Source organism: Lycium ferocissimum, chromosome 6, assembly GCF_029784015.1.
Source record: "Lycium ferocissimum isolate CSIRO_LF1 chromosome 6, AGI_CSIRO_Lferr_CH_V1, whole genome shotgun sequence".
Classification (NCBI taxonomy): domain Eukaryota; kingdom Viridiplantae; phylum Streptophyta; class Magnoliopsida; order Solanales; family Solanaceae; genus Lycium; species Lycium ferocissimum.
Genome location: NC_081347.1, coordinates 6531901 through 6556109, shown reverse-complemented (window position 1 = coordinate 6556109; position 24209 = coordinate 6531901). Strand labels below are relative to the sequence as shown.

General features: G+C 33.9%; 2 protein-coding genes across 3 annotated transcripts; both read right to left on the bottom strand.

Moving 5' to 3' along the window:
* Nucleotides 1–523: 523 nt before the first annotated feature.
* LOC132059101 (protein NUCLEAR FUSION DEFECTIVE 4-like) lies at nt 524–2837 on the bottom strand. Its single transcript, XM_059451593.1, has one exon. The coding sequence runs from the start codon at nt 2678–2680 to the stop codon at nt 806–808; it is 1875 nt and encodes a 624-aa protein (XP_059307576.1). The 5' UTR covers nt 2681–2837; the 3' UTR covers nt 524–805.
* A 13844-nt stretch (nt 2838–16681) lies between these two features.
* Nucleotides 16682–23250, bottom strand: LOC132059100 (glycine-rich RNA-binding protein RZ1B). Of its 2 annotated transcripts, XM_059451591.1 has the most exons (4): nt 23118–23250; nt 22881–22997; nt 17384–17985; nt 16682–17287 (listed from the first exon to the last, which is right to left on the bottom strand). In XM_059451591.1, the coding sequence occupies exons 2-4, from the start codon at nt 22992–22994 to the stop codon at nt 17047–17049; spliced, it is 957 nt and encodes a 318-aa protein (XP_059307574.1). In that variant the 5' UTR covers nt 22995–22997; nt 23118–23250; the 3' UTR covers nt 16682–17046. The 2 variants fall into 2 exon arrangements, with proteins under 2 accessions (XP_059307574.1, XP_059307575.1); XM_059451592.1 differs by lacking the exons at nt 22881–22997; nt 23118–23250 and adding an exon at nt 19303–21350.
* Between the last annotated feature and the right edge of the window lie 959 nt (nt 23251–24209).

The window sequence follows — 24209 nt, the reverse complement described above, 5'->3', positions numbered from 1 at the left end:
TTTTTCCCTTTCTAATTTTTCATGTCATTCTTACATATTTCTTAGATTAATTACCTGATAAAATTACGTCAAATAATTACATCTTAAAAAGGATAACAATGTTAAATGTTAGTAAATAATTTCATTGGTAAGATAATCATAATTCTAAATTGTTTCAAAATTTGAAAATCGTCCAAATATTCAAGGTGCTTGGACGATATTACTCTCATTAATTTATGCCAACCTACATATATCCCTTTTAATTTCTTCATTTTCCCCTCACATTAGTACAGAAAGAATAATTGAAAATAGCGACTAACAACTTATAACGTTGAACAATAAAAATTCATCGCAAATCTTGTTAAACGACAGACTAATTATGAATTATAAAATAAAATAATTAGCTACGACCTATTTAGCACAAATTTCATAGCTCATTTTTTTGTGTGAGGTATCAAAGCCTGAATTGTTAATCTTTCCTCTTTCTTCGTGAAAAAAATGTAAAGAATACTATTCGAAATTAACTTTCAACATGAAGAACCCATTACGTACCCAAAAGACGGCTTTAAGTATATCGATCAATAATGCGACAAAATATTTTTTTAAAAGAAAAGAAAAGGAAAATACATGTAAGAGAAAATACCAAAACGATATTTCACGCTCATCAAATTTATCCATGACACTTATGCTATATATGGTACAAATTTTATACACCACACGTAGTATATGTCAAAGATGCAAAAGAATATCTAATCTTCTCTTTTGTCTTTGACTTTTCTCCATTTTTTCCTCTCTTCAATATTTTGTCTTCTTGCTTCATTCCAATCTATCCCTTAGTACCATCTTGTGCTGATGCCATTTCCATCTCAGCAGCCTTAGCTTGTTCTCTGAATTTCTTATAAATATCACTCTTATAAAACTTCCTTGTCCTGATCACCAAAATAATAGAAACAAAAGCTCCAAAAATAGTAACTGCTGTAATAATAATAAAAGCCAATTTAAAACATTCAACTCCATCACAATTCAAGTCTTCCCCTTTCATTCTCTCCCTTCCCAATGCCTTCAATTGTTTCTCTGCTTCTTTATCATATAAATGACCAGCCACTCTCACATTAAGCAAATATGAACCAATTGGACTTGCCACTGACCCAAAATTGTACAAAGTTGAGTAGTACTTTAGTCCAAAAAGTTCAGAAATTATTGCAAAAAGTAGTGGCCATTGAGCCCCAAAGCAAAATCCAATAATTATGGATGCAACATAGAGTCCACCAGGAACATTAAATGCAATGAGAATGTGGCCTATGCAAGAAATTATTAGTGTTATGGTTAGGGCTAAGGTTCTTGGAAATTTGTATTTATTCAAGAAATGTTCAGATAGGAAACCAGCCACAACTCTTCCTAAATAATTCCATATGCTTACTAGAGACACAAATGTGCTAATACTCTTTTTTGGGTAGCCAAGTGATGTTCCAATTTGTCCCAAGTTGTCAATAGCTGTTAAAGTCCCTCCAATTCCACAAATTGTAGCAAGAAAAAGGATTAACATGTCAAGACTGAAGAGGGCTTGAAGTATAGTGAAGTCTTCGCCTCGGTCCGGTGGCCGAAAAACTGTCTTCCAGCAAGAAACTTCAGGATCTTTCGAGTCAACAACAGTACTGGTGACAGCTGACGATAATGGTAGCTGAGTAGCCTGATCACCTTTTGACTTCTCGGTTTCTACTTTCACCTCGGGAACACTATCCAAGGCTTGTTTCTCGAAAATAGCAGTGGTGGCAGCTGATAATGGTGGTAGCTGAGGAGCCTCATTTTTTGGTTTCTCAGTTACTACTTTCACCTCGGAAATACTATCCAAGGCTTGTTTCTTAACTTTCCACGAATCAATTTCTTCCTTTATTACTAAACCAAGTGGTAAGAAAAGCAAGAAAAGAACAAGGACTGCACTCAAAACATACTCCGCCCTTGTAAAATCCAATTTCTTTTGAAGTATGATAATCACCATGAGATATCCAGCCAGGCCAAGTGACAAATACAAAAATCTATAGAACACTTTGAGCTCATGTGCAATTCTAACCACTTTCATGATCCTAATTGTACGTAAGAAAACAAAGGAAATAACAGCAGGAAGCCAACCAATAAGCAATATTAAAGACTTAGAATCATTACCATAAATTGCATGATAAATTTGAGTCAAAATTGCACCACTTAGACCAACAAAACCCTTGAGAAGTCCAAGAATAGCACCACGAGACTCTGGAAAATTCTTGACACATGTCACAAGTGCTCCAGTATTAGCAAAAGATTGTGAATTTCCACCAATACATATGTACAAACACATTAGCCAAACTTTAGGTGTGGACGTTTTTTTGGTCACGGCCATCCATATCATGAAATAGCCAAAGAAATTGAGAACGGCCCCAATTGAAAGGACTACCCATGGTGGTGAAATTTCATTAATTAGACCTGATAAGACACCAACATTAGATCCTAAGTCTTTGAAGAAACTTAGTAGATTGAGGGTGGTTTGGTCATAGCCAAGAGATGATTTTATGTCACCCGAATATAGGCTGAACATGTAGGTGGCACCGGCCGCCGACAGAATCAAGATGGTGCCAAACACCATAAACCATCGGCTCATGAGGACCCGTACAGGTAGGTTCGTCATGTTGGCCAGACCAGTGTCGCCAATTCTGGCTGACACCATGTTTGGTGGTTTTCTAAAAATCTCGCGGAACAGAATGTGATATAATGAGGTGAGTGTCTTGATCGAATTGGTCAAGTTTGGCAAGTTGTTAGAGTGATATACTATAAGGTCTTAAAATCGGTCACATATATATAGATAAAATGTGCATGTTTGTATAGCTGATGTCGTTCTAACACCCCTCCCCCACTAGGCATGCACCCCACTAACTTAAAAGAAGGGGGGTACGTAGGGGGTTAGCCTAAAAGATGGACTCTCTTATAGTTGACTTGAGCAAGTTTCTTGGAAAGAAGGGTGGACAAAGAAAGATACTTTGGAAAAAATCTGTCAAATGGAAGACTAAAATACCATTTTATTGGACAGTCTTGAAAATCGATGATTGAAGAAACACATTTTATATGGGATATTTGATTTTGTAATCCACTATAAACATTATTTTAGTTATTATATAGGATCTTTTTCATATATAAAAGATTAATAACAAATAATATATATGAAATTTTTATAGAGTTGCATTCTGGTATTGAAATAATAAGTTGATACTAAATCATTTCAATTTTATTTTTATTTGGATGAGACAGACAGGGGACATTTAAAACATGATGGGGTAAATTATACTAATCAACCAATGAATACTATGCCCTCCAAGCTCAACTTCTAGTTCTAGTTTCATTATTATAAAATTTGATTTTAACAGATAAGATTAAATAAGTTGTTTTCTGATTAATTTGTTGTTTTAATTATTTGCCTTTCATTTCCCTTATTTATTTTCTGAAAGGAAAGTATCGAAAAATGAAGAGCAATAAGATCTAAATCTATAATTTACCCTCATAAAGTAAATGTCAAATTAGCTAATCTTTTACTAGAGGGAGACGAAAAGTTGAACCTGAGCTGCTATACCAAATTCTCTGCCGCCCATCGAAGCTATGTGCACACTTTCTAACTGAAATCGAGATCTTGAAACCATACCCGAATGCACACAATGAAGCTTGAATAGAACGTATAAGAAGAGATTTACGAAGGGGATTTAACTATGGTATATATATATATATATATATATATATATATATATATATATATATATATATATACACACACACACACATTTCCTTCAATTTAAGACTATATTTTATATATATATATATATATATATATATATATATATAGTTTCTATGTGTGTGTATATATATATTGTACTCAAGTTGGCACAACACTTTTGCTTTTTATGAGATGTATTTTATGAATTTTTAAAGCAAATTTACAACGTGGAATATATTTTCTTCAAAAGATTGATTTCCTTTCAATTTAATTTTAACTGTTATATACAAATTTTATGATATAATATTCTCCACTAATATTGATTAATCATGTGGCTCTAATTAACGACAAAAATCTCTAAGGGTCAACCAACTAGCTATGATCATTGAAAAAATGTCGAAAACTTATACCTCTAATAGACGTGAAGACAAGACTAAGTAGTACCCCATTTCTAGGGCATGTTTTTCACAAATGCACAGAAAGATGATAACAGAAGACAAGATTAAATGACTTTAATTTTTCTTTTTGGGTCGACATAGATCATAAGTTCGTTTGGCTAGTTGATTAAAAATAACTAATAATATCTAATTTTGAATTGATCGAATAAAAAAATAATTATATATAAGAAAGTAATTGTTAAGAAATGAATCTTTGGTCTAACTCAACCCCAAAAGTTAGCTCATAGGATGACGTTTGTCCAAGTCCATATAAGAGTCCAATCATTTTTTTGCGCGGATTACCCTTCATTTGGGGTGGTCTTTAATTTTTGCCCTTCAAATTGGTGGTCTTACCCTTCGCCTAATACCCCGAGGTTGTTGGTTGGAACCCCAGCTCAGTAAAAAATAAAATAAAATTGCAAGGCAGATGTTTGGATTCGCAAGGCGAGTAATTTTAATTGTCATTTTTATAATCCTTATAACAACTCACGCCCGCACCTTCAATGCAATTTCATGATAATGACAATCAAAATATCGCCTTAAGGCCAAAGTTAAAAACCACCAATTTAAGGGCCAAAAATTAAAGACCACCCCCAGTGAAGGGCAATCCTGCAAATTGCCCACAATTACTCATTCCATACCCGATGTGGGACTCTTAACACTCCCCCGCACGATCCTCGACCCTCGTTAGCTTTTCTCTCTCTAGGAGCGTGGACAATAAATATGATGGGCCAACATCGTGAACAAAGAATTGGATGGGCCTGACTTGGATACCATGATAAAAAAAAAAAAAAAAAAAAAAAAATCTTGAGCCTAACTCAACTCCAAAAGCTAGCTCGTGATGGGAGGATTGCTCAAGACCACATAAGGAGTCCAAATTACCCATCTTGAGTCGATGTGAGACTCAACAGTCCTCCCCTTATGAGCTAGTTTTTGGGTTTAAGCTAGGCCTAAGGTCCATTTCATTTATCATGGTATCAGAGTCATGCTCATCCTAATTCTTTGTTCACTGATGTTGGGCCCTCTATATTATTTTTCCATGCTCCAGTTAATGAGGCATGGGTGTGCGGGGGAGTGTTAAGAGTCCACATTGGATATGGGTTGGATAATTGGTCTCCTATATGGACTTAGACAATCGTCACCCTTTGACTATGAGCTAGCTTTTAAGATTGAGTTAGACCCAAGAACCATTCTTCACATGATATTAGAGCAGGACCCATCTCACCCAATGTCGGACCCCATATTAAATTGCTCACACATCAGATGTCCAACCCTGACGTGAGGTGGGGTATTGAGGAATGAAAAAATCACACATCGTGGTTAATGAGATAGTGATCTCTTTATATGAACTTGAACAATCCTTCCTTATGAGCTAGCTTTTGGGCTTGAGTTACATCAAAGGTCCATTTCATTTGTCAATAATATACCCTAAAACTGATAATAGTTAGAAATAATTCGAAAAGAAAACAAATGTCGACTCAAGAATCTTTGTTCGATTATAACTACTTGAGATCAAAGTATCAATCTATAGTCTGTTCAGCCAAGTTTTTTTGAAATAAAAAAAGATTTTTGTTTTTATAAAATATGTTTATCTTAGTGAGTTGATTTTTTACCTGGAGTTTAGAAGAAGAAAAATATAATTTTGAATAGTAGCAGAAGTTAAAGTAATTTTCCTCAGAAGTACTTTTCAAGAGCTTGACGAAGTACAATGCCACTCTAATCTTGACAAAAAAAATGTTGTTCAAATTGATTAGCCAAATACAAATACCTATTCTCCAAAAGTATTTTTTCCAAAAACCACTTCTCATAAAAATCACGGTGCAGACAATTGGTCGGCAGCTAATGTCCAGTTATAGACAACTTAGTCATCCCCTCTCCCCCTCCCCCGCGCACTTCCAACTTGAAGAAAATGGTAAAAAAATAACTCGTAGGTACAATTTGAATAGAGGGTAATGACCCGATAAATATTTTTTGTATTTCATATTATTGGTATTCTACGCCTTAATATAATGATCTCCGATGAAGAATATTTTTAATGGATCGTATAACTACTACTAATAGTAAAAAATTAGCGACAAATAAATTTTATAGCTTAACATTAAAATTCATTGCTAATCGTACTTAGCGACGACAGATTTGTGATAGATTATCAAAAATTTATATTAGTTACTAGCTATTTAGCGATAAATAAGCGATGGAATTTATAGTTAATTTCATTACATGTGAAGTCTTTTAACTTATAGCAACCAAATGAAGCACGCCATCGACATTGTCCTTCTCTAAACTTCAATTGACAAGTAAAACTCCTTTTCGATACGCATCATTACTTGTATATTCTTTAGTGTAGATTATTTGTCAGTATATAATTCATAATAAAATATTTTACTAAGTAAACACTAAGTTTATGATCAACACACGTGCTTCTGAGCTGGTCCCTCTGATAGTAGCAGCAGCAACGACAACAACATATCCAGTGAATCCCACAATGTGGGGTAAATCATAAAATAGTCAATGATTACGAAATATTTTGACTAAAAGCACCCTAGACAATAGATCCATTCGAAAAAATTGATAAACATATTAACTATCCTAATTTATGTGATACATTTTTTTTTTTAGTTTGTCCCAAAAAGAATGATACATTTCTTTATTTAGCAACAATTTAATTTTAAATCTTACCTTTTACGTTTAACGAGATAATTGATAATCCCACAAATATCTTTGACTTATTTTAGGCCACAAGATTCAAAAATCTTTCTTTATTTCTTAAACTTTGTGTCTAGTCAAATTATATAACATAAATTGGAACGGAGGGAGTAAAAAATTGTCAACCATGCTATTCTTGCAGCTTTCACATACTGTATTTCAAAAGTTCAGGTTTATTTTATTTGTCTAATTCAACTTTCGATGTGATGTTTTATCACAAAACAAACACTTAGGGCCTGTTTGGAAAGCCACCTGGTAATTGGAATTGGTGTAATTACTAGGGTAGTAATTACACAGCCTAGTAAGTATACAGTAGTGTAATTACAACAATCTATTTGTTTGTCATAACGTAATTGCAGTGTAATTACAAGCCTGCTGTTTGGTTGCACAAGTGTAATTACACAGTTAGTTTAATTTAAAAATAAAATTTAATTATAAAAAAATTAAAATTAATATTTAAAAAATATTTGCCTTCGTAAATGATATTAAATTAGTTATTTAATAACACATTTTTTCTTGAAAATATATTAATTAATAATCATGTATTTGTAACTAATATTGTAAAAAATAGTTGATATATATTTTTCAAATTAATAATATTAATTTTAATTAATTATAAAACTTAAAAGAAGACTTTTTTTTTTGTGAGAACGTCATGGATTGGATGTTTGACAAAAAATAATATTTATAAATATAATGCCATAACATTATTCAAATGTTTGACACAAAAATCCATCAAATGTAAGTGAAAAATAAACAACATGCAATGTGAAAGCAAATAACTTAAAATTGAAAATATAACCTAAATTCAAAATCCAAAAGAAAAAGTTTAACATAATACTCTTATGTCAAATTCCAACATTACATAAGTAAGTTCCAACGTAACTTAAGTAAATAATTCAAAAGAAAGGGAAAATATAAGTCTATAACCTAATTCACAACGAAATTCTACTTTAATAATGTCACTCATTATATGCCAAGTTTGTTAATGACTCATTCTTTCCAATATTAAAAGGTGTAGTTTCAAAAATTAGAATAATAATACGGTTATGCTAAATGAATAATAAAAAAAAAAAAATACAAGCAATTACATGGAACCACAAGAAGTAAAGGTTGGGAATGAGAAGAAAGGAAATGAAAAATAAATAATATAAAAAGAAAATACATTTTAAAAATAAAAATAATTAAAAAGTAAAAATAAAAAGAAATCAAAAAAAATTAAACTAATAGAAATTAAAAATAAAAAGAAATTAAAATAAACAAACTAAAAAGTAACTCTGTAATTACAGGGTGTAATTACACCCAATTCTCAACCCCCCTTGAGAATTGGAGAGTGTAATTACACCCTCTCAATTACACCCAATTCCCACCTAACTGTGTAATTACTTGGTCAAACAAACAGGCCAAACTGTGTAATTACACCCAATTTCAATTACTTGGGTGGCTTTCCAAACAGGCCCTTAACAACTAATCTATGATTTTCTTCACGCAATTATATGCCTGCATTTTCAATTGGATGATTCTAATAGGCATCGCAAAAAATCTGGGATACGGCACTGAGATAAAGATTAGTTTTTCTCTTTTGTATGTGCTTAGCATCACCACACCTAATTAATTAACTTGATTAGCATATGATTATTTTATAAATTTAATTTTGTCTTAATTGTGACTACTGACGTTCATCTAGCATGATGACAATGCATCTTCAGAATTAAACTAGGCTGGATTCATACCATAATTATATTGTACAGCTTGTTGCTTGTCATTTTTTGTTAAGAAGTTGCAAGAAAGAGGCTTGAAACTTGAAAGTGCATGTTTCAAACACACAGTAAAACAAGTTCCAAAAAAGAATTTATAAGCAGGACCGACTCAACAAGATTGTAGGGCTAAAGCCAAATCTCACAGAGAGGCCCTGGTTTTTCCTTTAAAAGAAAAAATCGTTATATATATTTTTATTTAAAGACCTCTTTGCTAACTTTTTTAGATGCGAAGTCATTAATTACTGTTTTATAATCGATTTGTTCTAACAAACCCTTTTCAATTGATAATATAGCTATCAGGGGTTGCATTTTGGGATTTAATTAATTCTTCAAATTTTCTCTTTTTTCTTCTTATTTTGGATTAGAATATTTAATAATAAGATAATAAGAATAGTAAAAGTGGAGAATTAGAATTTAAAAATACATAGAATTTAAAAATACATACAAAAATAACTAATAATACAGATGACAATCTTTTATATTCTTTTAGAAAAAATGGGGCCCTCAAAAAGTTGAGGCCCCAAGCCATCTAACCTTATATTAGAGCCGGCCCTGTTTATATGATAGAGAACATTGCCCTTTTTAAAAGTAAAAAAAGGAGCGGATTGGATATTCCTATTAGTGGTCAAGAAAGCAGGAGCAAGGGAAGGAAAAACGAGTGTATCGTTTCACTTGCTCTAGTATTCACAGGCTTTCAAGGAATTGAATATTATCAAGCACCTTCACTATTTTTCTTCTCTTTTTTTGTGATGTATTGAGCTCCTCTCAACTGATAATGGGAGATTTACCCAAATAGGTTATTTCTATGCTGTTGTTTAACTATTGATCACGTTTAAATAATTTGTGCATAAATAAATTTGGGTTCATAAGTTGGAGTTCAATTCCTAGTAGATCGCCAGAAAACTTGTCTTGCCAGAACTCATGGCAGATCACCAAGAGTGTCTAACGGATGGCCTTGCCACAAGTACTGACGAGATCACTAAGAGTATGGTACAATTTGTATTGTAATTTTGGAATAAACTGTTCACAAATTTTAGCGGCTTAGAAAGAGCTTCTAATGGATGGACTTGCCACGAGTCCTGACGTATCATCATGACTTTAACTTTGGAACAAATAGTTCACAAATTATTGCGGATCCGTAGGAGCTTCTGATGGATGGGCTTGCCACGAGTCCTGGCGGATCGTTAGGAATTTTAGTACAAATTTAATTGTAAGCCTGGAACGGTGTAGTTCACAATGCCTGACGGATCACAAAGTGTTACTAAGAAATTTCACCAATACGTTTTTGCTTCAAAATTGATTCAAAGTGGTCAAATTTAACTCCAAATTTAATATTCAACCTTCTACTGCCAATTCCAACAATTCTAAATGGTCTGATTCAAATGCTTATTCCACTACTACAAGTAAATAACTCATGAATAAATGTAGAAACGAAAGAAGAGGAGAAGAAACGATTAAGGTAGTCCGCATTTGTTTTATGTTTTATCACTCCGAACAAGCTAATAAGTTTATAGTGTACATATTAAACAAGAATGAAAGAAGAGAAGAAAGAGAATATAAAAGAAAAATAATCTCTATCAATTTTTTATTAAAAAAATCCATTTTGTTAGTATTTAGATTCAAGTTGCTGAACAGTTGTCAATTTGTTATTCAGCTTCCCTAGGTGTATACATGTAAGCTGAATCTCATCCGAAGGTCAAGTAAATCAATTAACTAGTAATTTTCTATTTTAAAATGCATTCAATTAATTTCTCCTAGAGAAGTTAATTACTTTTCCTAATCTAGTTGTTTATTGTTGGATCAAATTGACCTTATCTATTCTCACATGTGACTACAATTAGTCAAATAATAAAGTAGTTTTTTTAGTTGCATAATTGATCTGTAATTACTTTACTTTAATGTATATAGTTGTGGATTAGGTTGCCATCTGTTCAAACCTTTGAGTAGTTTCGTTATGTTTAATTAATTTCCAGCCACATATTTTAAATTCCTCTATGACAAATATATAGACTATTAGTCGCAAGGAATCCAAATATTTAATTACTTTCTTGAATTTGCTTCTTTGAGTAAGTTAGAATCTCTAACAAATAATGCTTTAGTTTTTCTTCTACGTATGGTCAATGCCCTAGTAGTTACGCAATTTGTAGTCCAGGGAAATAAAATAACAAACCAAAAAATGACGTAAATTCTGAAGGGACAAAAAGAGAAGAAATGTATATCTAAATTTTCCTTAAACATTACGATATCATCACATAAGCTCTCATATATTATTTAATTAATTATTTGTTATACGTTGCATACTTTCACTGTGTTCAATTAGCCTCTTGACAACAAAAGTATAGTTATAATAATGATAACTTGCCTCTTGATTTTTTTTTCATAATAATGATAACTTGCCTCTTGATTTTTTTTTCTTTCTTTCAAGATAAGATCATTTGCCATAGAGAATTAATGGGCTTAAAAAATAAAAACAATTAAATAAAAACAAAAAGGCCTTAATACCCTACTTAACTGAATTTCCTTAATAATAGCTCCCTGCCCAAGAGGTTCCCCTGAACTTCCTCTGCTAGAAAATTACATTATGTATAAAGTTAAAATATATTTTTATGTATATATAGTAAATGTTGAATTTCCTTGACTTTTCGGTGTGTTTATTAATTTTCTTATATTTTAAATAATTCTTAGTGAAAATTCAGACTTCGCGGGTAGGAGCCAGGGGCGGACCTATGTACATTTTGGAGGTGCTCCAGCACCCATTAAACCCGACGTAGATTAGGTATAGTTATATAAGAAATATATGAAATTTGGTTATAAATATTAAAAAAGCACCCCTTAAATCAATAACATGGTAGCTTTAGTTTTCAAAGCCTAAGACCACGACCCTTAAATCCTGGGTCCGCCACTGGTAGGAGCGCGTACAAGAAGTACAAGTTTCTATGTATGTATTACGACAAATTCAAGGAATAAATATGCTCCCCTCTTATATATAACCCTTAAGAAAAATAAGGGGCAATGGCGTATTCTCCGGTGGAGAACAAAAAACGAACAAAATATGGGGAAACGAGATATAAAGACAGAAAAGAAAGGAAGCAACTAAGTTGAGTCAAAACACATAATTGGAAGTGTTTATAAGTCAACAAGTTGACAAATTATAATGCAATAATTTCTACTACTATTTCGTATACATAAAAGGAACTTGGGAAGTGCACATTGACACTTTTGCAGCAACAATAGAAAATATTGCCCTTTTTGAGAGGGAAAATCATACCCTCCTAGAAAATGTGAAAGTAGTGGTATCCTTTTTGGATTTGAAATTTCAAAGGGATAAGAATACAAGCTTCTATAAAAATCAAAAGCAAAGAAAATACAAAAAGCTGTCAAAACGGGCTTCACTATCCGGGCTCAGAATTTGACGGCCAGTCGGGTTGGCCCACCGTTTTGTTGGGTTTTAAAATAGCAAGCCCACCCATCATTACGTGGGCTACGGGCCGGGCCAGCACACCTTATAAAACAATATTTTTCAAAATTTTTTAATTTATATTTCAATTTAAAAATGCTAACATAAATATTTACAAGACAATAGTACATAGTGTTACTGCTTGCTAAGTAAGTCTTAAAACCACAAATAAAATGATTCTAATAATGCTTATTAAGTTTGGCTTCAAGTAAAGATTTGATTGTATGGCTTCGGTATGAAATCTCTACCATTCTACCCAAATATTTTGGGTAACTGAACAAGAAAACGATCATATAGGACCAAACCTTCTGTGAAATAACTTTTGACATTGTCAACACTAATGTATTAATAATTAATATTACTCAAACCACATAGAGATATTAATAGCAAACTAAACAGTTAATGAGTACCAATACAACTAGCTAAATAGGAATATTAACTTAGCTTTGTTCCAATAGATCTCAACAAAACACAAAAGAAATGACAATATTTCATCCATTTAAAGTAAAAATAAACTTCTTAAAGAAATTTCCATGACACTTATGACGTATCCAACACCAGCACATCATCTTCATCAAGCACATCTGAATCTGCTTCTGACAAAATTGTTTGAACATCTTCACTTTTTTCTATTTTTTTTAATTAAATTTTTTATTAGGCCCACGGACCGGCCCAACCCACACACGCTCAAGCCTCGGGCCAACAAGCGTACTTGGGCATGGCTAAAAAGCCTCGTTCTTAAATGGGCTTCAAAAATTCAAACCTAACTCTATCAAATCACGGCCGGAGTTGGGTTGGCTTACGGGCCTTAGCCCATATTGACGGCTCTAATTTATATGTTAGGAATCTTCAAAGTAAGAGCGTGTATATATTGCCTACTGGCATCATATTATATACACACACGCGATTGAAGTAAGTCAAGTGCATCATATATTTGTTCTTTACAGACTTGTCAAGATGTTCATACTTTGAGAGTGACTAGTTCACACTTTAATACACATGTATTTAGATTATTAAGTATGCATGTGCATGACATCACATCTTTTTTTCCCCTTCAATATGAAACATTTTTTCCTTTCTCATTCAATGTCACACATTCGTTTTGGAGTTCGATCAATATTCACGCCGAAACATCTCAGTTTGGAGGGTAAAGTACTTCATACTAAAGGCGGTTCCGGATTCAATGCCTAAAAGTATCACTTCGGAGCGTAAAATACTTCATAGCAAAGTTGGTTCCGCTCTCAGGGCTCAAACTTGAAATCTTTGATTATGATTGAAGAGTACTAACCACCCCACCACACTCTTTGGTGGTAATACACATAATCGTCAATTGGAACAAGCATGAAGTTTTACGGTTTATTGAGGTTAATGTGTATAATTAAATTAAGGAGGTGACACATTCTAAGTGGTTAACTTATCTACATAATGAGCGATTGAGAATATGCACATAAGCTTTTGCAAAATTTTGAGTGAGAAGTGTCAAATAGCAACACTTTATCGCATGTTCAAATGTTCAATCATAACAAGCCCTAATTCAAGTGTGTAAAGAAAATTTACTAGTAAATTTAAGGGGTTGTGAATGTATTGAGCCTTACTTTTTCAATAAATTTGCCAAAGATCCTGTTGGTTTTTTAAAAGATGGTGCAATAAAAAAGTTAAAACTATTAATTGAAAATGTTTGTCAGTAAAAATTGCTCTAGATTAATAGAGGAAGAAAAATTGAAGTGTAAGACTTTACTGCAGTTAGAAAATAATTTTTATTGATCTACTAGTTTACATTTAAATAGTTGAGAAAGTAAATAATTGAAGTAGAAAAATCTGCTAAAATATAGCAGTGATCACAATCCTAATCCTTAAAAGATCTAAAACTAACAAACAAATTCCTAACTAATAGGAAAGATTATTGACTAGGACTTATTCAAAATAACTAAAGGCAGTAAAACAAAAGTTATTACAGTACTAAAACATATTTCTAACATTCCTTCTTGCTTTAGGAACTGCCATTTACGAAAGTTGCTCCTCAATTTTTGCTTCTGTTGTTTGTGCTTGAGGATTTTGGTTTTAAATTTGCACACATTCGTAACATGTCCTGTTTGTTTGCAATTTTCACATATTGCATCACGTCTCCGCCAACAAAAAATTTCCAAGTGTGTTTTCTTTTTGCAATAGTTGCAAACAAGATAGTTAACTTTTTCTTTTCTGTTTAGAAAGTAAAAGGCACCCTCAGTAACATTTTCTTGTCTGAAGGCTCTTCTTTGCTCTTGTGCTTGAAGATCACTTATTAGTTCTTTAACAGAGATGGTAGAGAAATTTTTAAACTCTTCCAAAGATGAAATTTAGACTCAAATCTCTCTGGAATTGTCACAAGATTTTTTTTACTATTCTGCCATTTTTGAAATCGCCAAGCAACCTGATTCTATTAACAATCAAAGAGATCTTTTCAAAATACTTAATAATATATAGTCTCATCCTCTTGCATCCTAAGAGATTCAAAATCCCTTTTCAAATTCAAAATTTGCATTTGCCTAACTCGATCACATTCTTGGACTCTTTTTTTAGTTTTTCCCATGGTTCTTTTGCTATCTCACAAGCAATGATTTTAAAAAAAATCGAAACTATCACTGAATTTTGAATTACAATTTTTGCTTTGAATTTTTTGATTTTCTCTTTTGAATGAAATTTAATTTGGGCAAGGATAGAATTTTCAGGCAGCGGTTGTAAGGGTCTATCTTCCATTACAACATCTCATAGATCATAGGCTTCAAGATATAATTTCATTTTGACTGAACAAATTTGATAATTTTCACCAGTGAAAATTTTGGGGCGTTCAAAGAGAGACTGATGCTTGCCTTGATTGAAAATAGCGTAAACATTGATATTTATTAAAAATGATTTTTAAAAATGGGTCCTTAGATGAAATCACAGATCTCGTAAGATCAATAAAGCTCTAATCATTGTGGTTTTTCAAAAGATGGTGCAACAAAAAAGTTAAAACTATTGATTGAAAATGTCTCTCAATAAAATTGCTCAAGATGTCAATTGTTGGTTTTTGAAAGAAAAAAATACAGGAAAACAATAGAGGAAGAAAAATTGAAGCGTAAGACTTTTAATGCATTAGAGAATATTTTTTATTGATATGCTGATTTGCATTTAGATAGCTGAGAAAAGTAAATACCCAAAGTAGACTAAAATGCTAAATATAACAGTCATGACAATCCTTATCTCTAAAAGATCTAAAACTAATTAATTTCATGATTGGGGTTGGTTGAATATATTTTTCGAAATAATCTAATCTTTTTTGTAAGACCCGCATACGAATAGAAAAGATTATTGATTTAGACTTATTCAAAATAACTAAAGCCAGTAAAATAAAAATTACCGTAGTACTAAAGCATATTTCTAACAGATCCGATGTGAAAATATGGTCGTTAACACTTTGTATTTTTAGGTTTGGCTTTATGTTTATTGCCAATTTAGTTTCTATATTTGCAAAAGTCAAAGCGCACTCTTCCCTTAACTAATGAGGGTAAAAATGAACAATTAACAAGTAACGAAGAAATGGAAGAACAGAATGAATATTCTTTTTATATTTTTATAACAATTGTATCCAAATTAGCATGTGTGACTAGAGTGTTCAAAACCGAACCGCCACCGATAACTCTAACTGTAAAATTGACCTATTGATAGTGGGTTATCGGATTAGCGCTGGAAAATGGATTAAAATTTTATAGTTAACGGCGTATCGGTGCGGGAGCGGATTACGCAATTTTTTTATTGGATAAACCGTTAACCCGTTAAGAATTTATCATATTTATATTTTTAACCCTAAACATATAAAACATGTATTGTAAACCTAAAACACTAAAATCTAAAGCTAAAGCACTAAAGTGAAAAGTTTGAACCTTCAGTAACTATCTTCAGTAAACTCTTGCATTAACCATAATTTTTTTTTTTTTTGTTGGAAGTTACTATTGCAGTAACGGTGGTTCCAAAGAAAGGTGGCGAAGTGATCACCATCGAAAGAGTTGAGATTAAACTTGTGGATTCTTAACCATTAAGTCTTGGCCTGTGGCTATGGGGCTTAATTGGCTTCCTAGTTTTTGAATTATGAGAAAAACGTTTGTGTTTCAAGGCAAAAAAGATAGTAGTTACGTAATTTAACTGATACACCGTCCAATAATTGCTAACCCGATACCGGACCAACTGATATCTTATCGATTGGCTAGCGGATTAATACTTTTAAAAGCCAATAACCGTTAAGCCGAACCGTCAAGCGTAGTTATCCGTCCAATCCGCCCGATACGCAGCCTTGTGTGTACTTCAATCACTCCAATAATGCCGTCTCGCCAACTCAGATATAGAGTAATTCTATGCATAAAAATTGTGATTCTTATAAATTTGTTTTCATCCCCACTGTTAAGTATGCATACGTTAACTTCTCAAATGTAAAGTTTAAAACTAAAAGATCAAAGTGCATTTTGGTGCACCTCTTTAGTAAATAATAAAATCACAAGATTCAAAAATCTCTTCTACTTTTTAAACTGTGTCTAGTCAAACTAAAAGACACATATAATAAATCGGAAGGAGCTATTTGTTGACAGGAACATAAAATCAGAAGTTTTTTCTAGCAATAAAACGAAGATTTATGTTTCCCTACCGCAGTTAATACAATTCAACATCTTTACATCATAAGAGAATATTAAACCAGAGTTCATAACCTCTACTAGAGCAACAAACAGAAAGAATCAGCCAAAAAAACAAGATGAGGCCAACCCTGTATAATAAGCCATGATGCATCACAGATATTAACTAGCTAGCTACCTGGAAAGAAAGAAAAAGCAACTGTCATTTACCGATCCTAATTTTTTTGGTGAAACATTTAATCAAATCCTAATTCTCCATACAAGTGCAAGATAATAAAAGAGTTAAAATCCAAACATGGATAGATGAACACATCACAGATTTAGCCCTTCAATAACGATCAAAGGCGGGTGGACGTCCTCCTCCCCTAGGAGGGCGATCATATGGTCCCGCTCTGTCTCTGACACTTCTTCCCTCGTAACGTGCTGGTCCTCCACCCGCGTACCTGTCACCACCTCGTGGGCCTACATCCCTGTCAAAACCCCTCTCTTTGCCAGAACCGTTCTCAGCGTACCGGTCAGAAACCCCATACCTGTTGCCCGCAAAACGATCACCACCACCAGGAGGGTGCCTAAATATCATAAGAGGTCATTTTTGGTTAGACAAGGAAAAAAAAAATAGATCCGTAAACACCAAGCAAGAAGAGGAAAAGATTAAGCCATAACACCTGTCATTGGCAAAACGATCACGGCTTCCATATCTATCATCTCTGCTATCGTAGCGCTCCCTATCAGCATAATGGCCTCTATCGTATTGATCATCCGTGTACCGATTGTCACTACCATAACGGTCCCCACGTGCACTACCTCCACCATACCTTGATCGAGGAGGGGGGGATACTGCACGTTCACTACGGCCACCACCTTCTAGTTGACAGTCTCTAGCCCAATGGCCTGGGCGGCCACACCTGAAGCAATTGTCTTGCCCTGCTGACCTGTCACCGCCCCTGTCGCCACCACCATAACTACCCCTGTCGCCACCCCTATCGCCGCCACCATAACTACCCCGGTCGCTGCCCCTGTCACCTCCACCATAACTACCCCTGTCACCACCTCCGTAGCTACCCCTGCCACGTGATGAGTAACTTCCAGCATAGCCATGGTCAGAATCCTCACCACCCATCTTTGGTTTGGCCTTGTTCACAGAGATCGCCTTATCACCAATCTCCCTACCATCCATTTCTCTGATTGCATCTTCCATGGCGTCACGGTCTGCAAATGTTAAAAACCCAAATCCACGAGGACGGCCTGTATCTCTTTCCAGCATAACCTACAGTGCTAACAATTTAGAAACTAGCACCAGACAAACACATCAAGCTAAAATCTACCTTCTCAGAAGCCAGTAATAATATACAAGCACATGACATTCAAATAGATATTTATCAGGAACAAAATCAGGACTAGAACTTGAGATATAGAGCACAATAAAGGAGGAGTTCCTTTTACCTTCACTCTTTCACAAGGAAATTCTGAAGAATTAAGCAGTGAAAATTACATGCCTAGAATTATTGATGATATCTCAAAAAATTGATAATATCTCAATTAGCAAAATGACAGCAAAGCAACGTAACATTCTTTGACAATGTCTTCTGTAGGAAGATTATTTGAAGCAATAATGGAACACCGAATTACATGGTCCATCCACAACAAATATACTAGCACTCAATCTCAAGGTGAACCATCACCCAAATTCAACAGAGCCACGCAATAACCTGGTCACTGCCAATTCAAATTGCTCAGATGTGATCCATCTTAGAAAAACATACCAAGACATGGTCTAAACTTGCAAGAGCAACAGTTTAAATTGAGTAGCCAACAGTTCAACTCAAAATTTAAGTCCAAAATACGCAAAGAACACACGCACAAACTCCAAAGTTCAAAGAAAGTTCAATCTGGAGCTCCTCATATCAGTATCAAAAGTTAATTCTGAAAACTAAATGGAAAGTACATTCCTTTCCTTAATGCTTCAGACCATTTCTAGGACTCTCTCTTAAATCCCTTTACTTTCAACTTGATTGATACTTGATGACATTCATTTATTGCAGTGAAGTGTGAATGGAAAAAGTAGTTGGTTTTGGTTAAGTGTGACAAGGTATGCTAGAACTTCTACGTAACCAACTCTCATCATTGCTACATGATAAATACATCATATAGAGGTAGATTTCATGTGATAATTTCAACATTTCATCACAATATCATGACATTCTTTTTTGGTTAAAAATATAAAACACCACACATCTATTTTTTTATACGGAACACCCACATCTTATTAATGCATCATTCTGCCCACTTAGTGGCTAGAGTAACATCATCAGGCAACACTTCAGTTCTTGGTTGCTTCTGCACTTGGCATTCAACTTTGAATTTTTTACTTTACTCTATATATACTTCAATTCTCAAGTTGAATCCCAACTCTACAACTATGCATGCAACTGCGCAAAACATAGGTAAGTAAATGAAAAGTAGTAAACCTAGACTGCTATAAGTTTTCTTAATCACTTCATTAGTATGAAAAGGGAAGAAACTAAAGCATATTAGTAAGCAAGATCTACGAATATAAAGTTTACTTTGGCGGAGGAAATCTTACTTGGGCAGCAGAAATCTGCAGGTCTGCAGATTATCATCCTCAGACCCATTAGGTTGACTCAGACCACATGTATCCAGTACCATTAACAACTAAAACAACAAAACCAAACAAGAAGGCTTCCTAACCTCTTGAATAAATCTTATCTATGCCCATTGGAACTTTTGTTGGATCCATAAACTTCCTTCATTTACTCCAACCAGACTAATGAGTGACAAGCAAAAGTTTTGCAGGAGGTGTGTCTAAGAACAGGTGGTTAACCATACAAACAAAGCTTACGGCTGCAAGGGTTCACCATACTGACAAAGCATACTGCGGTATGACATTTTCCCGGTAAATTTCCTTGGTAAAACTTCTCACAAACATCATTTGACTTATTGTTCAGTAACTGTTCAAAATACTGATCTTCATTCCACTATCTTTTCCAGTACAAGCCCAGCTAATCCTCATTAAGGCAATCCCCAGCTAGAAAATTTTCAACATCCCCACTTACACTATCTGCTAGCAAGGCATCAAAGCAGATAAAGCTAACTCAAAAGAGCTAATCCACTTTAAGCCTTCAAAATGCAATTCAGAGGGAACAGAGCAAATTGTTAATAAACTAATCTATAGCGATAATCCATTCTGAAGGTGCTAACTTGGCTGAAGCAATGCTACTCCTGAGTCTTCAAAGGCATGTCATCATCTGGTGATCCACGATATGGAAGACAATGCAATTGCTCAAGAGAAGAACATCTCACGACAGCGAAACGATCATTCAACCACCAAGTAAAACAGAATGATCTATATAGAAGGAGAATCAGACAGAAGTGCATTCAGACTCAGCATGCAACAGCTTCTAAAGGGCTTCAAGAAGGTCAAGAAATCAAGAATCACGTTCAATCTTGACAGTGGCAAACCACCAAGTGAAACAGAATGAGGGATCAAGAGAGAGAATGAGAGAGAAATGCATCCAGACTCTGCACAGAACAGCTTCTAAAGGGCTTCAAAAGGTCAGGAAATCAAGAATCAAGTTCAATCTTGAAAGTGGCTCGTGTAGAGGCAGGAGATCAGCTAAGTACCACATAGCTCTCGACCTTTTTCCCTGTAACTTCTTTAGAACAAAGAACAGGTATCGCCGAATGTCGTCTAATATAGATCCGTCATAGTTATAAATGGGAAAGTAAATATTTTAGCATCCCCATAAAATTTAAAGCAAACGCAAGAAAGTTGTTATGTTTCTCTCATAAGTTCCACCACCCAGGATCTCATCCACCGACCATTCAAAAGAACTTCACACTGTTACAAATACAAGGACATCACAGATCACGAATTAGAATCAACGTAGCAAACCGTAGTTGGCAGATCGACTAAAAAGAGAAAGTGCTGCTACCATGCAAAGGCACTTAGAGACTCATATATCTGGTGTCTGTTCACAATAACACTATGACACTCAAATTCTAGTAAAAGGAAAGACAACCTCCAGTCAGATTGGCCCTGCTAGCTTTCAGGATCAACAGGTTGCCGTTCACAGAAACTGTCAACCAAACTGACTTGAAGAAATGTGGAACTAGACTCTGAGCTGAACTCCATATTCAAAATCCTTCTCTTTTTTTCCTTTTGAAATTGGTTCAAAGTCCATCTCTTGGTTGAACCTTTTTTCTTATTTCCCGGAATTCCACGATTGCTTGCAACTGATACATACAATTTAAGCACCTTACATGAAGAGCTAACTTACCTCCTCTATTCCCACATTTGACATGTTTCACGAAACTAAACATATTTATGGGACAGGAACTGCCACTTGACTGCTATGCCTTTATAATTTAACTTCGATTCAGGAAAAAGTCTTAAAATTACTGGTGATTCCACCAAAACAGACCATCTATTGACGCACTCAGTCCACATATTCCAATCGTCTTCCATGAAGTCCAAAGTCCAAAATATAAATGCCCCTTGAAATTTACTAAACCATACAATTAGCTAATGGCTGAACCAGTTCAAAGCACCAGAGCAGAATTGTGAATCAGCACAGATACTCATCTCTGAACAAGTTACTGCTGCAACTGAAACTGATAGTGTTTCCCATTGTTAATATGCAGCCGATCTAAGCTTTTTTGGATAGTCTAACAAGTGAAACCTCAAAATCAAGCTGCTGAAAGAATCAATTATTTATGTCCAGCAACTTCACATTCCAATGAACAAAAAACCTTCCTCATACAATTCCATCTAAGGCATCTCAAAACCATTAACTGGCATAACCAGATCCAAAAATATTAAAGGAAAACTAATTAATAAATGATTAAAATGAAGAGAAAAGTTGGAAATAAACATGACTTTAGCACTCAACTTGAAGCAATACAAACAATTTGCAAAATTAAAGACTGACCCAACAAAATCCCGCATACATAGCACCACAAAGCATGTGAAGAGAGAAACCCGAAAAAGAAAAACATTAAGCTATTCGAGTGCTTAAGTTCATATATACGTCAGAGTTCAGACAAACAAAGGTTGCAGTTTATCAGTATAAGTTACAAGGAGAATGCAATATATTCGACCTCATAATAATGGGAAGAAAATAGTTGTATTATGATACGATGATAGCCTGCTTCATCTATTTCTTGACCAGTAAAAGTAGTAGTAAGATTATTAGACGGAGCAGCCACACTAATATAAGCCATCATTCCACAAATAGTTGTTTAGGACTCCTAAAATATTGCATAAAGATAATAGGAGCTTCCAAAAGAAAAAATTAAGCCTGAGGAGTGGCATTTCGAGTAGGGATTTTTCTTAACATAGTTTTTTTCTAAAGTAATAAGATTTTGTTTTCTCAATATAGTTTTCTCCGAGCTTCACAAACGTGGACTTCTTTCCCGGAAAAATTATCTTTGAAGTTCTTTTTGGGAAAAATAACACATGCCTACGAGATTAGTACACTAAGGGGATGTTTGGATTGGCTTTTTAAAAGTAGCTTATAAGCTAAAAGCGTTTTGGCTTTTGGCTTATTTTTGTACTTTTTTGGCCTAAAAGTAAGTGCTTAAATCTTTCCCAAACACCACAAAAAGTAGAAAAGAGTTTAAAAGCCAATAAGCACTGAAAATAAGACAATCCAAACACCCTCTAAAAGGTTTTAACCTTCATACATAAACCCAAAGGTAATTTATTTTCCCAAACTTGATCAAAATGCAGGAAAAAGTGTTAAAAAAAAAACATTATGATAAAGTTCAAAACAATGTGTAGAAATGAAAAATATTCTGCCAGAACAATATCAAAGATCTGAATAAGTCCACTATAATTTTTTAGGGACTTATAAGCTCTATTCCTACTGGAAGAAAATATTTACGCCACGTAGCCCATATTTTGAGTTTGTTACCCGGTTTAGCACATATTTGTGTATAACAACATTTTATAATGTATATTGGGCTACGTGGCGTAATATTTTATGTTGGACTGTATATTTTTGAAAATGTCCCTAATTTTGTAAGCTATGTGAAATTTCTGCAGTTCATCAGTACACATACATACACTAAATCCCTAAAAATGACAAAATTTTCACATAAATTACAACAAAAACTGAAAAATCATGAAAAAAATTTACAAACCTGACAATCAATAATTTTACCAAAACGACCAAAAGCCCCCTCAAGTTGACGTTCAGTAACATCCCATGCTAACCCTCCCACAAATATACGATAATCTTGATCCTTTCCTGACATTTTCTGTAATTCAAAAAAAATAAAAATTACCAATTTATAACACCAAAAAAACAAACCCATAAATCAATTTGAGTTAAAATTTTAAAGTAAAATAAAACTTCAATTAAGCATAGTGACATATACCTTGATTTTCTTCGCTATGGAGTTCTATACAAAACCCTATTCTTGGTTTTTTTCTGACACTGTACTTCTAATTTTGTGCTTATATATGTTGTACTAATTAAGTCCTCGCAGTTTTAAAGAATAACAAATATGGTCCTTGGTTTTTGAAATTGCACGTTTTCCCTTCAAATGGGATGGTCTTTAATTTTTGGCCTTCAGCAATTGAACTTATGTCTATGGGGAACAAGTTTTTTAAGGGTGTTGGATATAACCTGTGGAGTATTACGAGGCGGAAGCAAGAATTTATATCAGATGAAAAAGTTATTTGTTTTGATGGATAAAAATTAAAGACCAACACGAAATAAGGACAAAAGTGCAAATGACCCCTGTCAAAATGGATTTGGCCCAAGAAGACAGCCCAACTCAATCTTCTACTTGGGTAATGTTGAACAAAAAATATTCAAGCTTATTTTAAATTAAAGAATTTTACCTAGGTATGCGATTATGAGATCTTAACACCAAGTTACCTAACACAGTGTCACACCCTAAATTCATGCAACCGGCAACTATAGCTCTACCCGACACGAGCGGATCAACTCGTACAAAAAAAGTCTATCTATATGCTTGATGTATATACATACGTGTTTTCAAAACAAAATACCATCATTTGAGCAAATTTAAAACCAAAATAAAAATATAATTTTTAAACCAATCACTTTTCATTTAAAAGAGAATGTCCAATCATTATGCATACCACATGAATAACTACAGAAATATAACTCAAAACAATACTATTTTGTCTACAGAATCTCTATGACACGAAATAAAATACTCAATCGACATGTTTCCGTGACTCAAAAGAATGGGAATAATAGTTCTAAAAAAGAGATGTCGAGTTGTCCTATCCGCGGGGTCGGGCTGCACAGACCCTAAAAACAAAAATGAAGATTTGACCAACTGACTTAAGCTCCATATGCATAGTATGAATCGTAAATTGTTTCCAGTGCCGGCAAGTGAGGCAATGGCCTAGGGCCCCACTTTTTTGGGGGCCCCACTTTTTTTAAGTCCCTATATATACATACAAAAAAAAAAAAAAAAAAAGAAGTGTAGTGT

Bases quoted from the DNA above. Each gene is read 5' to 3' on its own strand.
- LOC132059100 (XM_059451591.1), bottom strand. From the start codon at position 22,994: ATGTCAGGAAAGGATCAAGATTATCGTATATTTGTGGGAGGGTTAGCA. The intron at 17,986-22,880 runs GTTTGTAAATTT...TTAGCACTGTAG, and splicing joins GTAAAATTATTGATTGTCAG to GTTATGCTGGAAAGAGATAC. The intron at 17,288-17,383 runs GTGTTATGGCTT...TATGATATTTAG, and splicing joins GATCGTTTTGCCAATGACAG to GCACCCTCCTGGTGGTGGTG.
- LOC132059101 (XM_059451593.1), bottom strand. From the start codon at position 2,680: ATGGTGTCAGCCAGAATTGGCGACACTGGTCTGGCCAACATGACGAAC.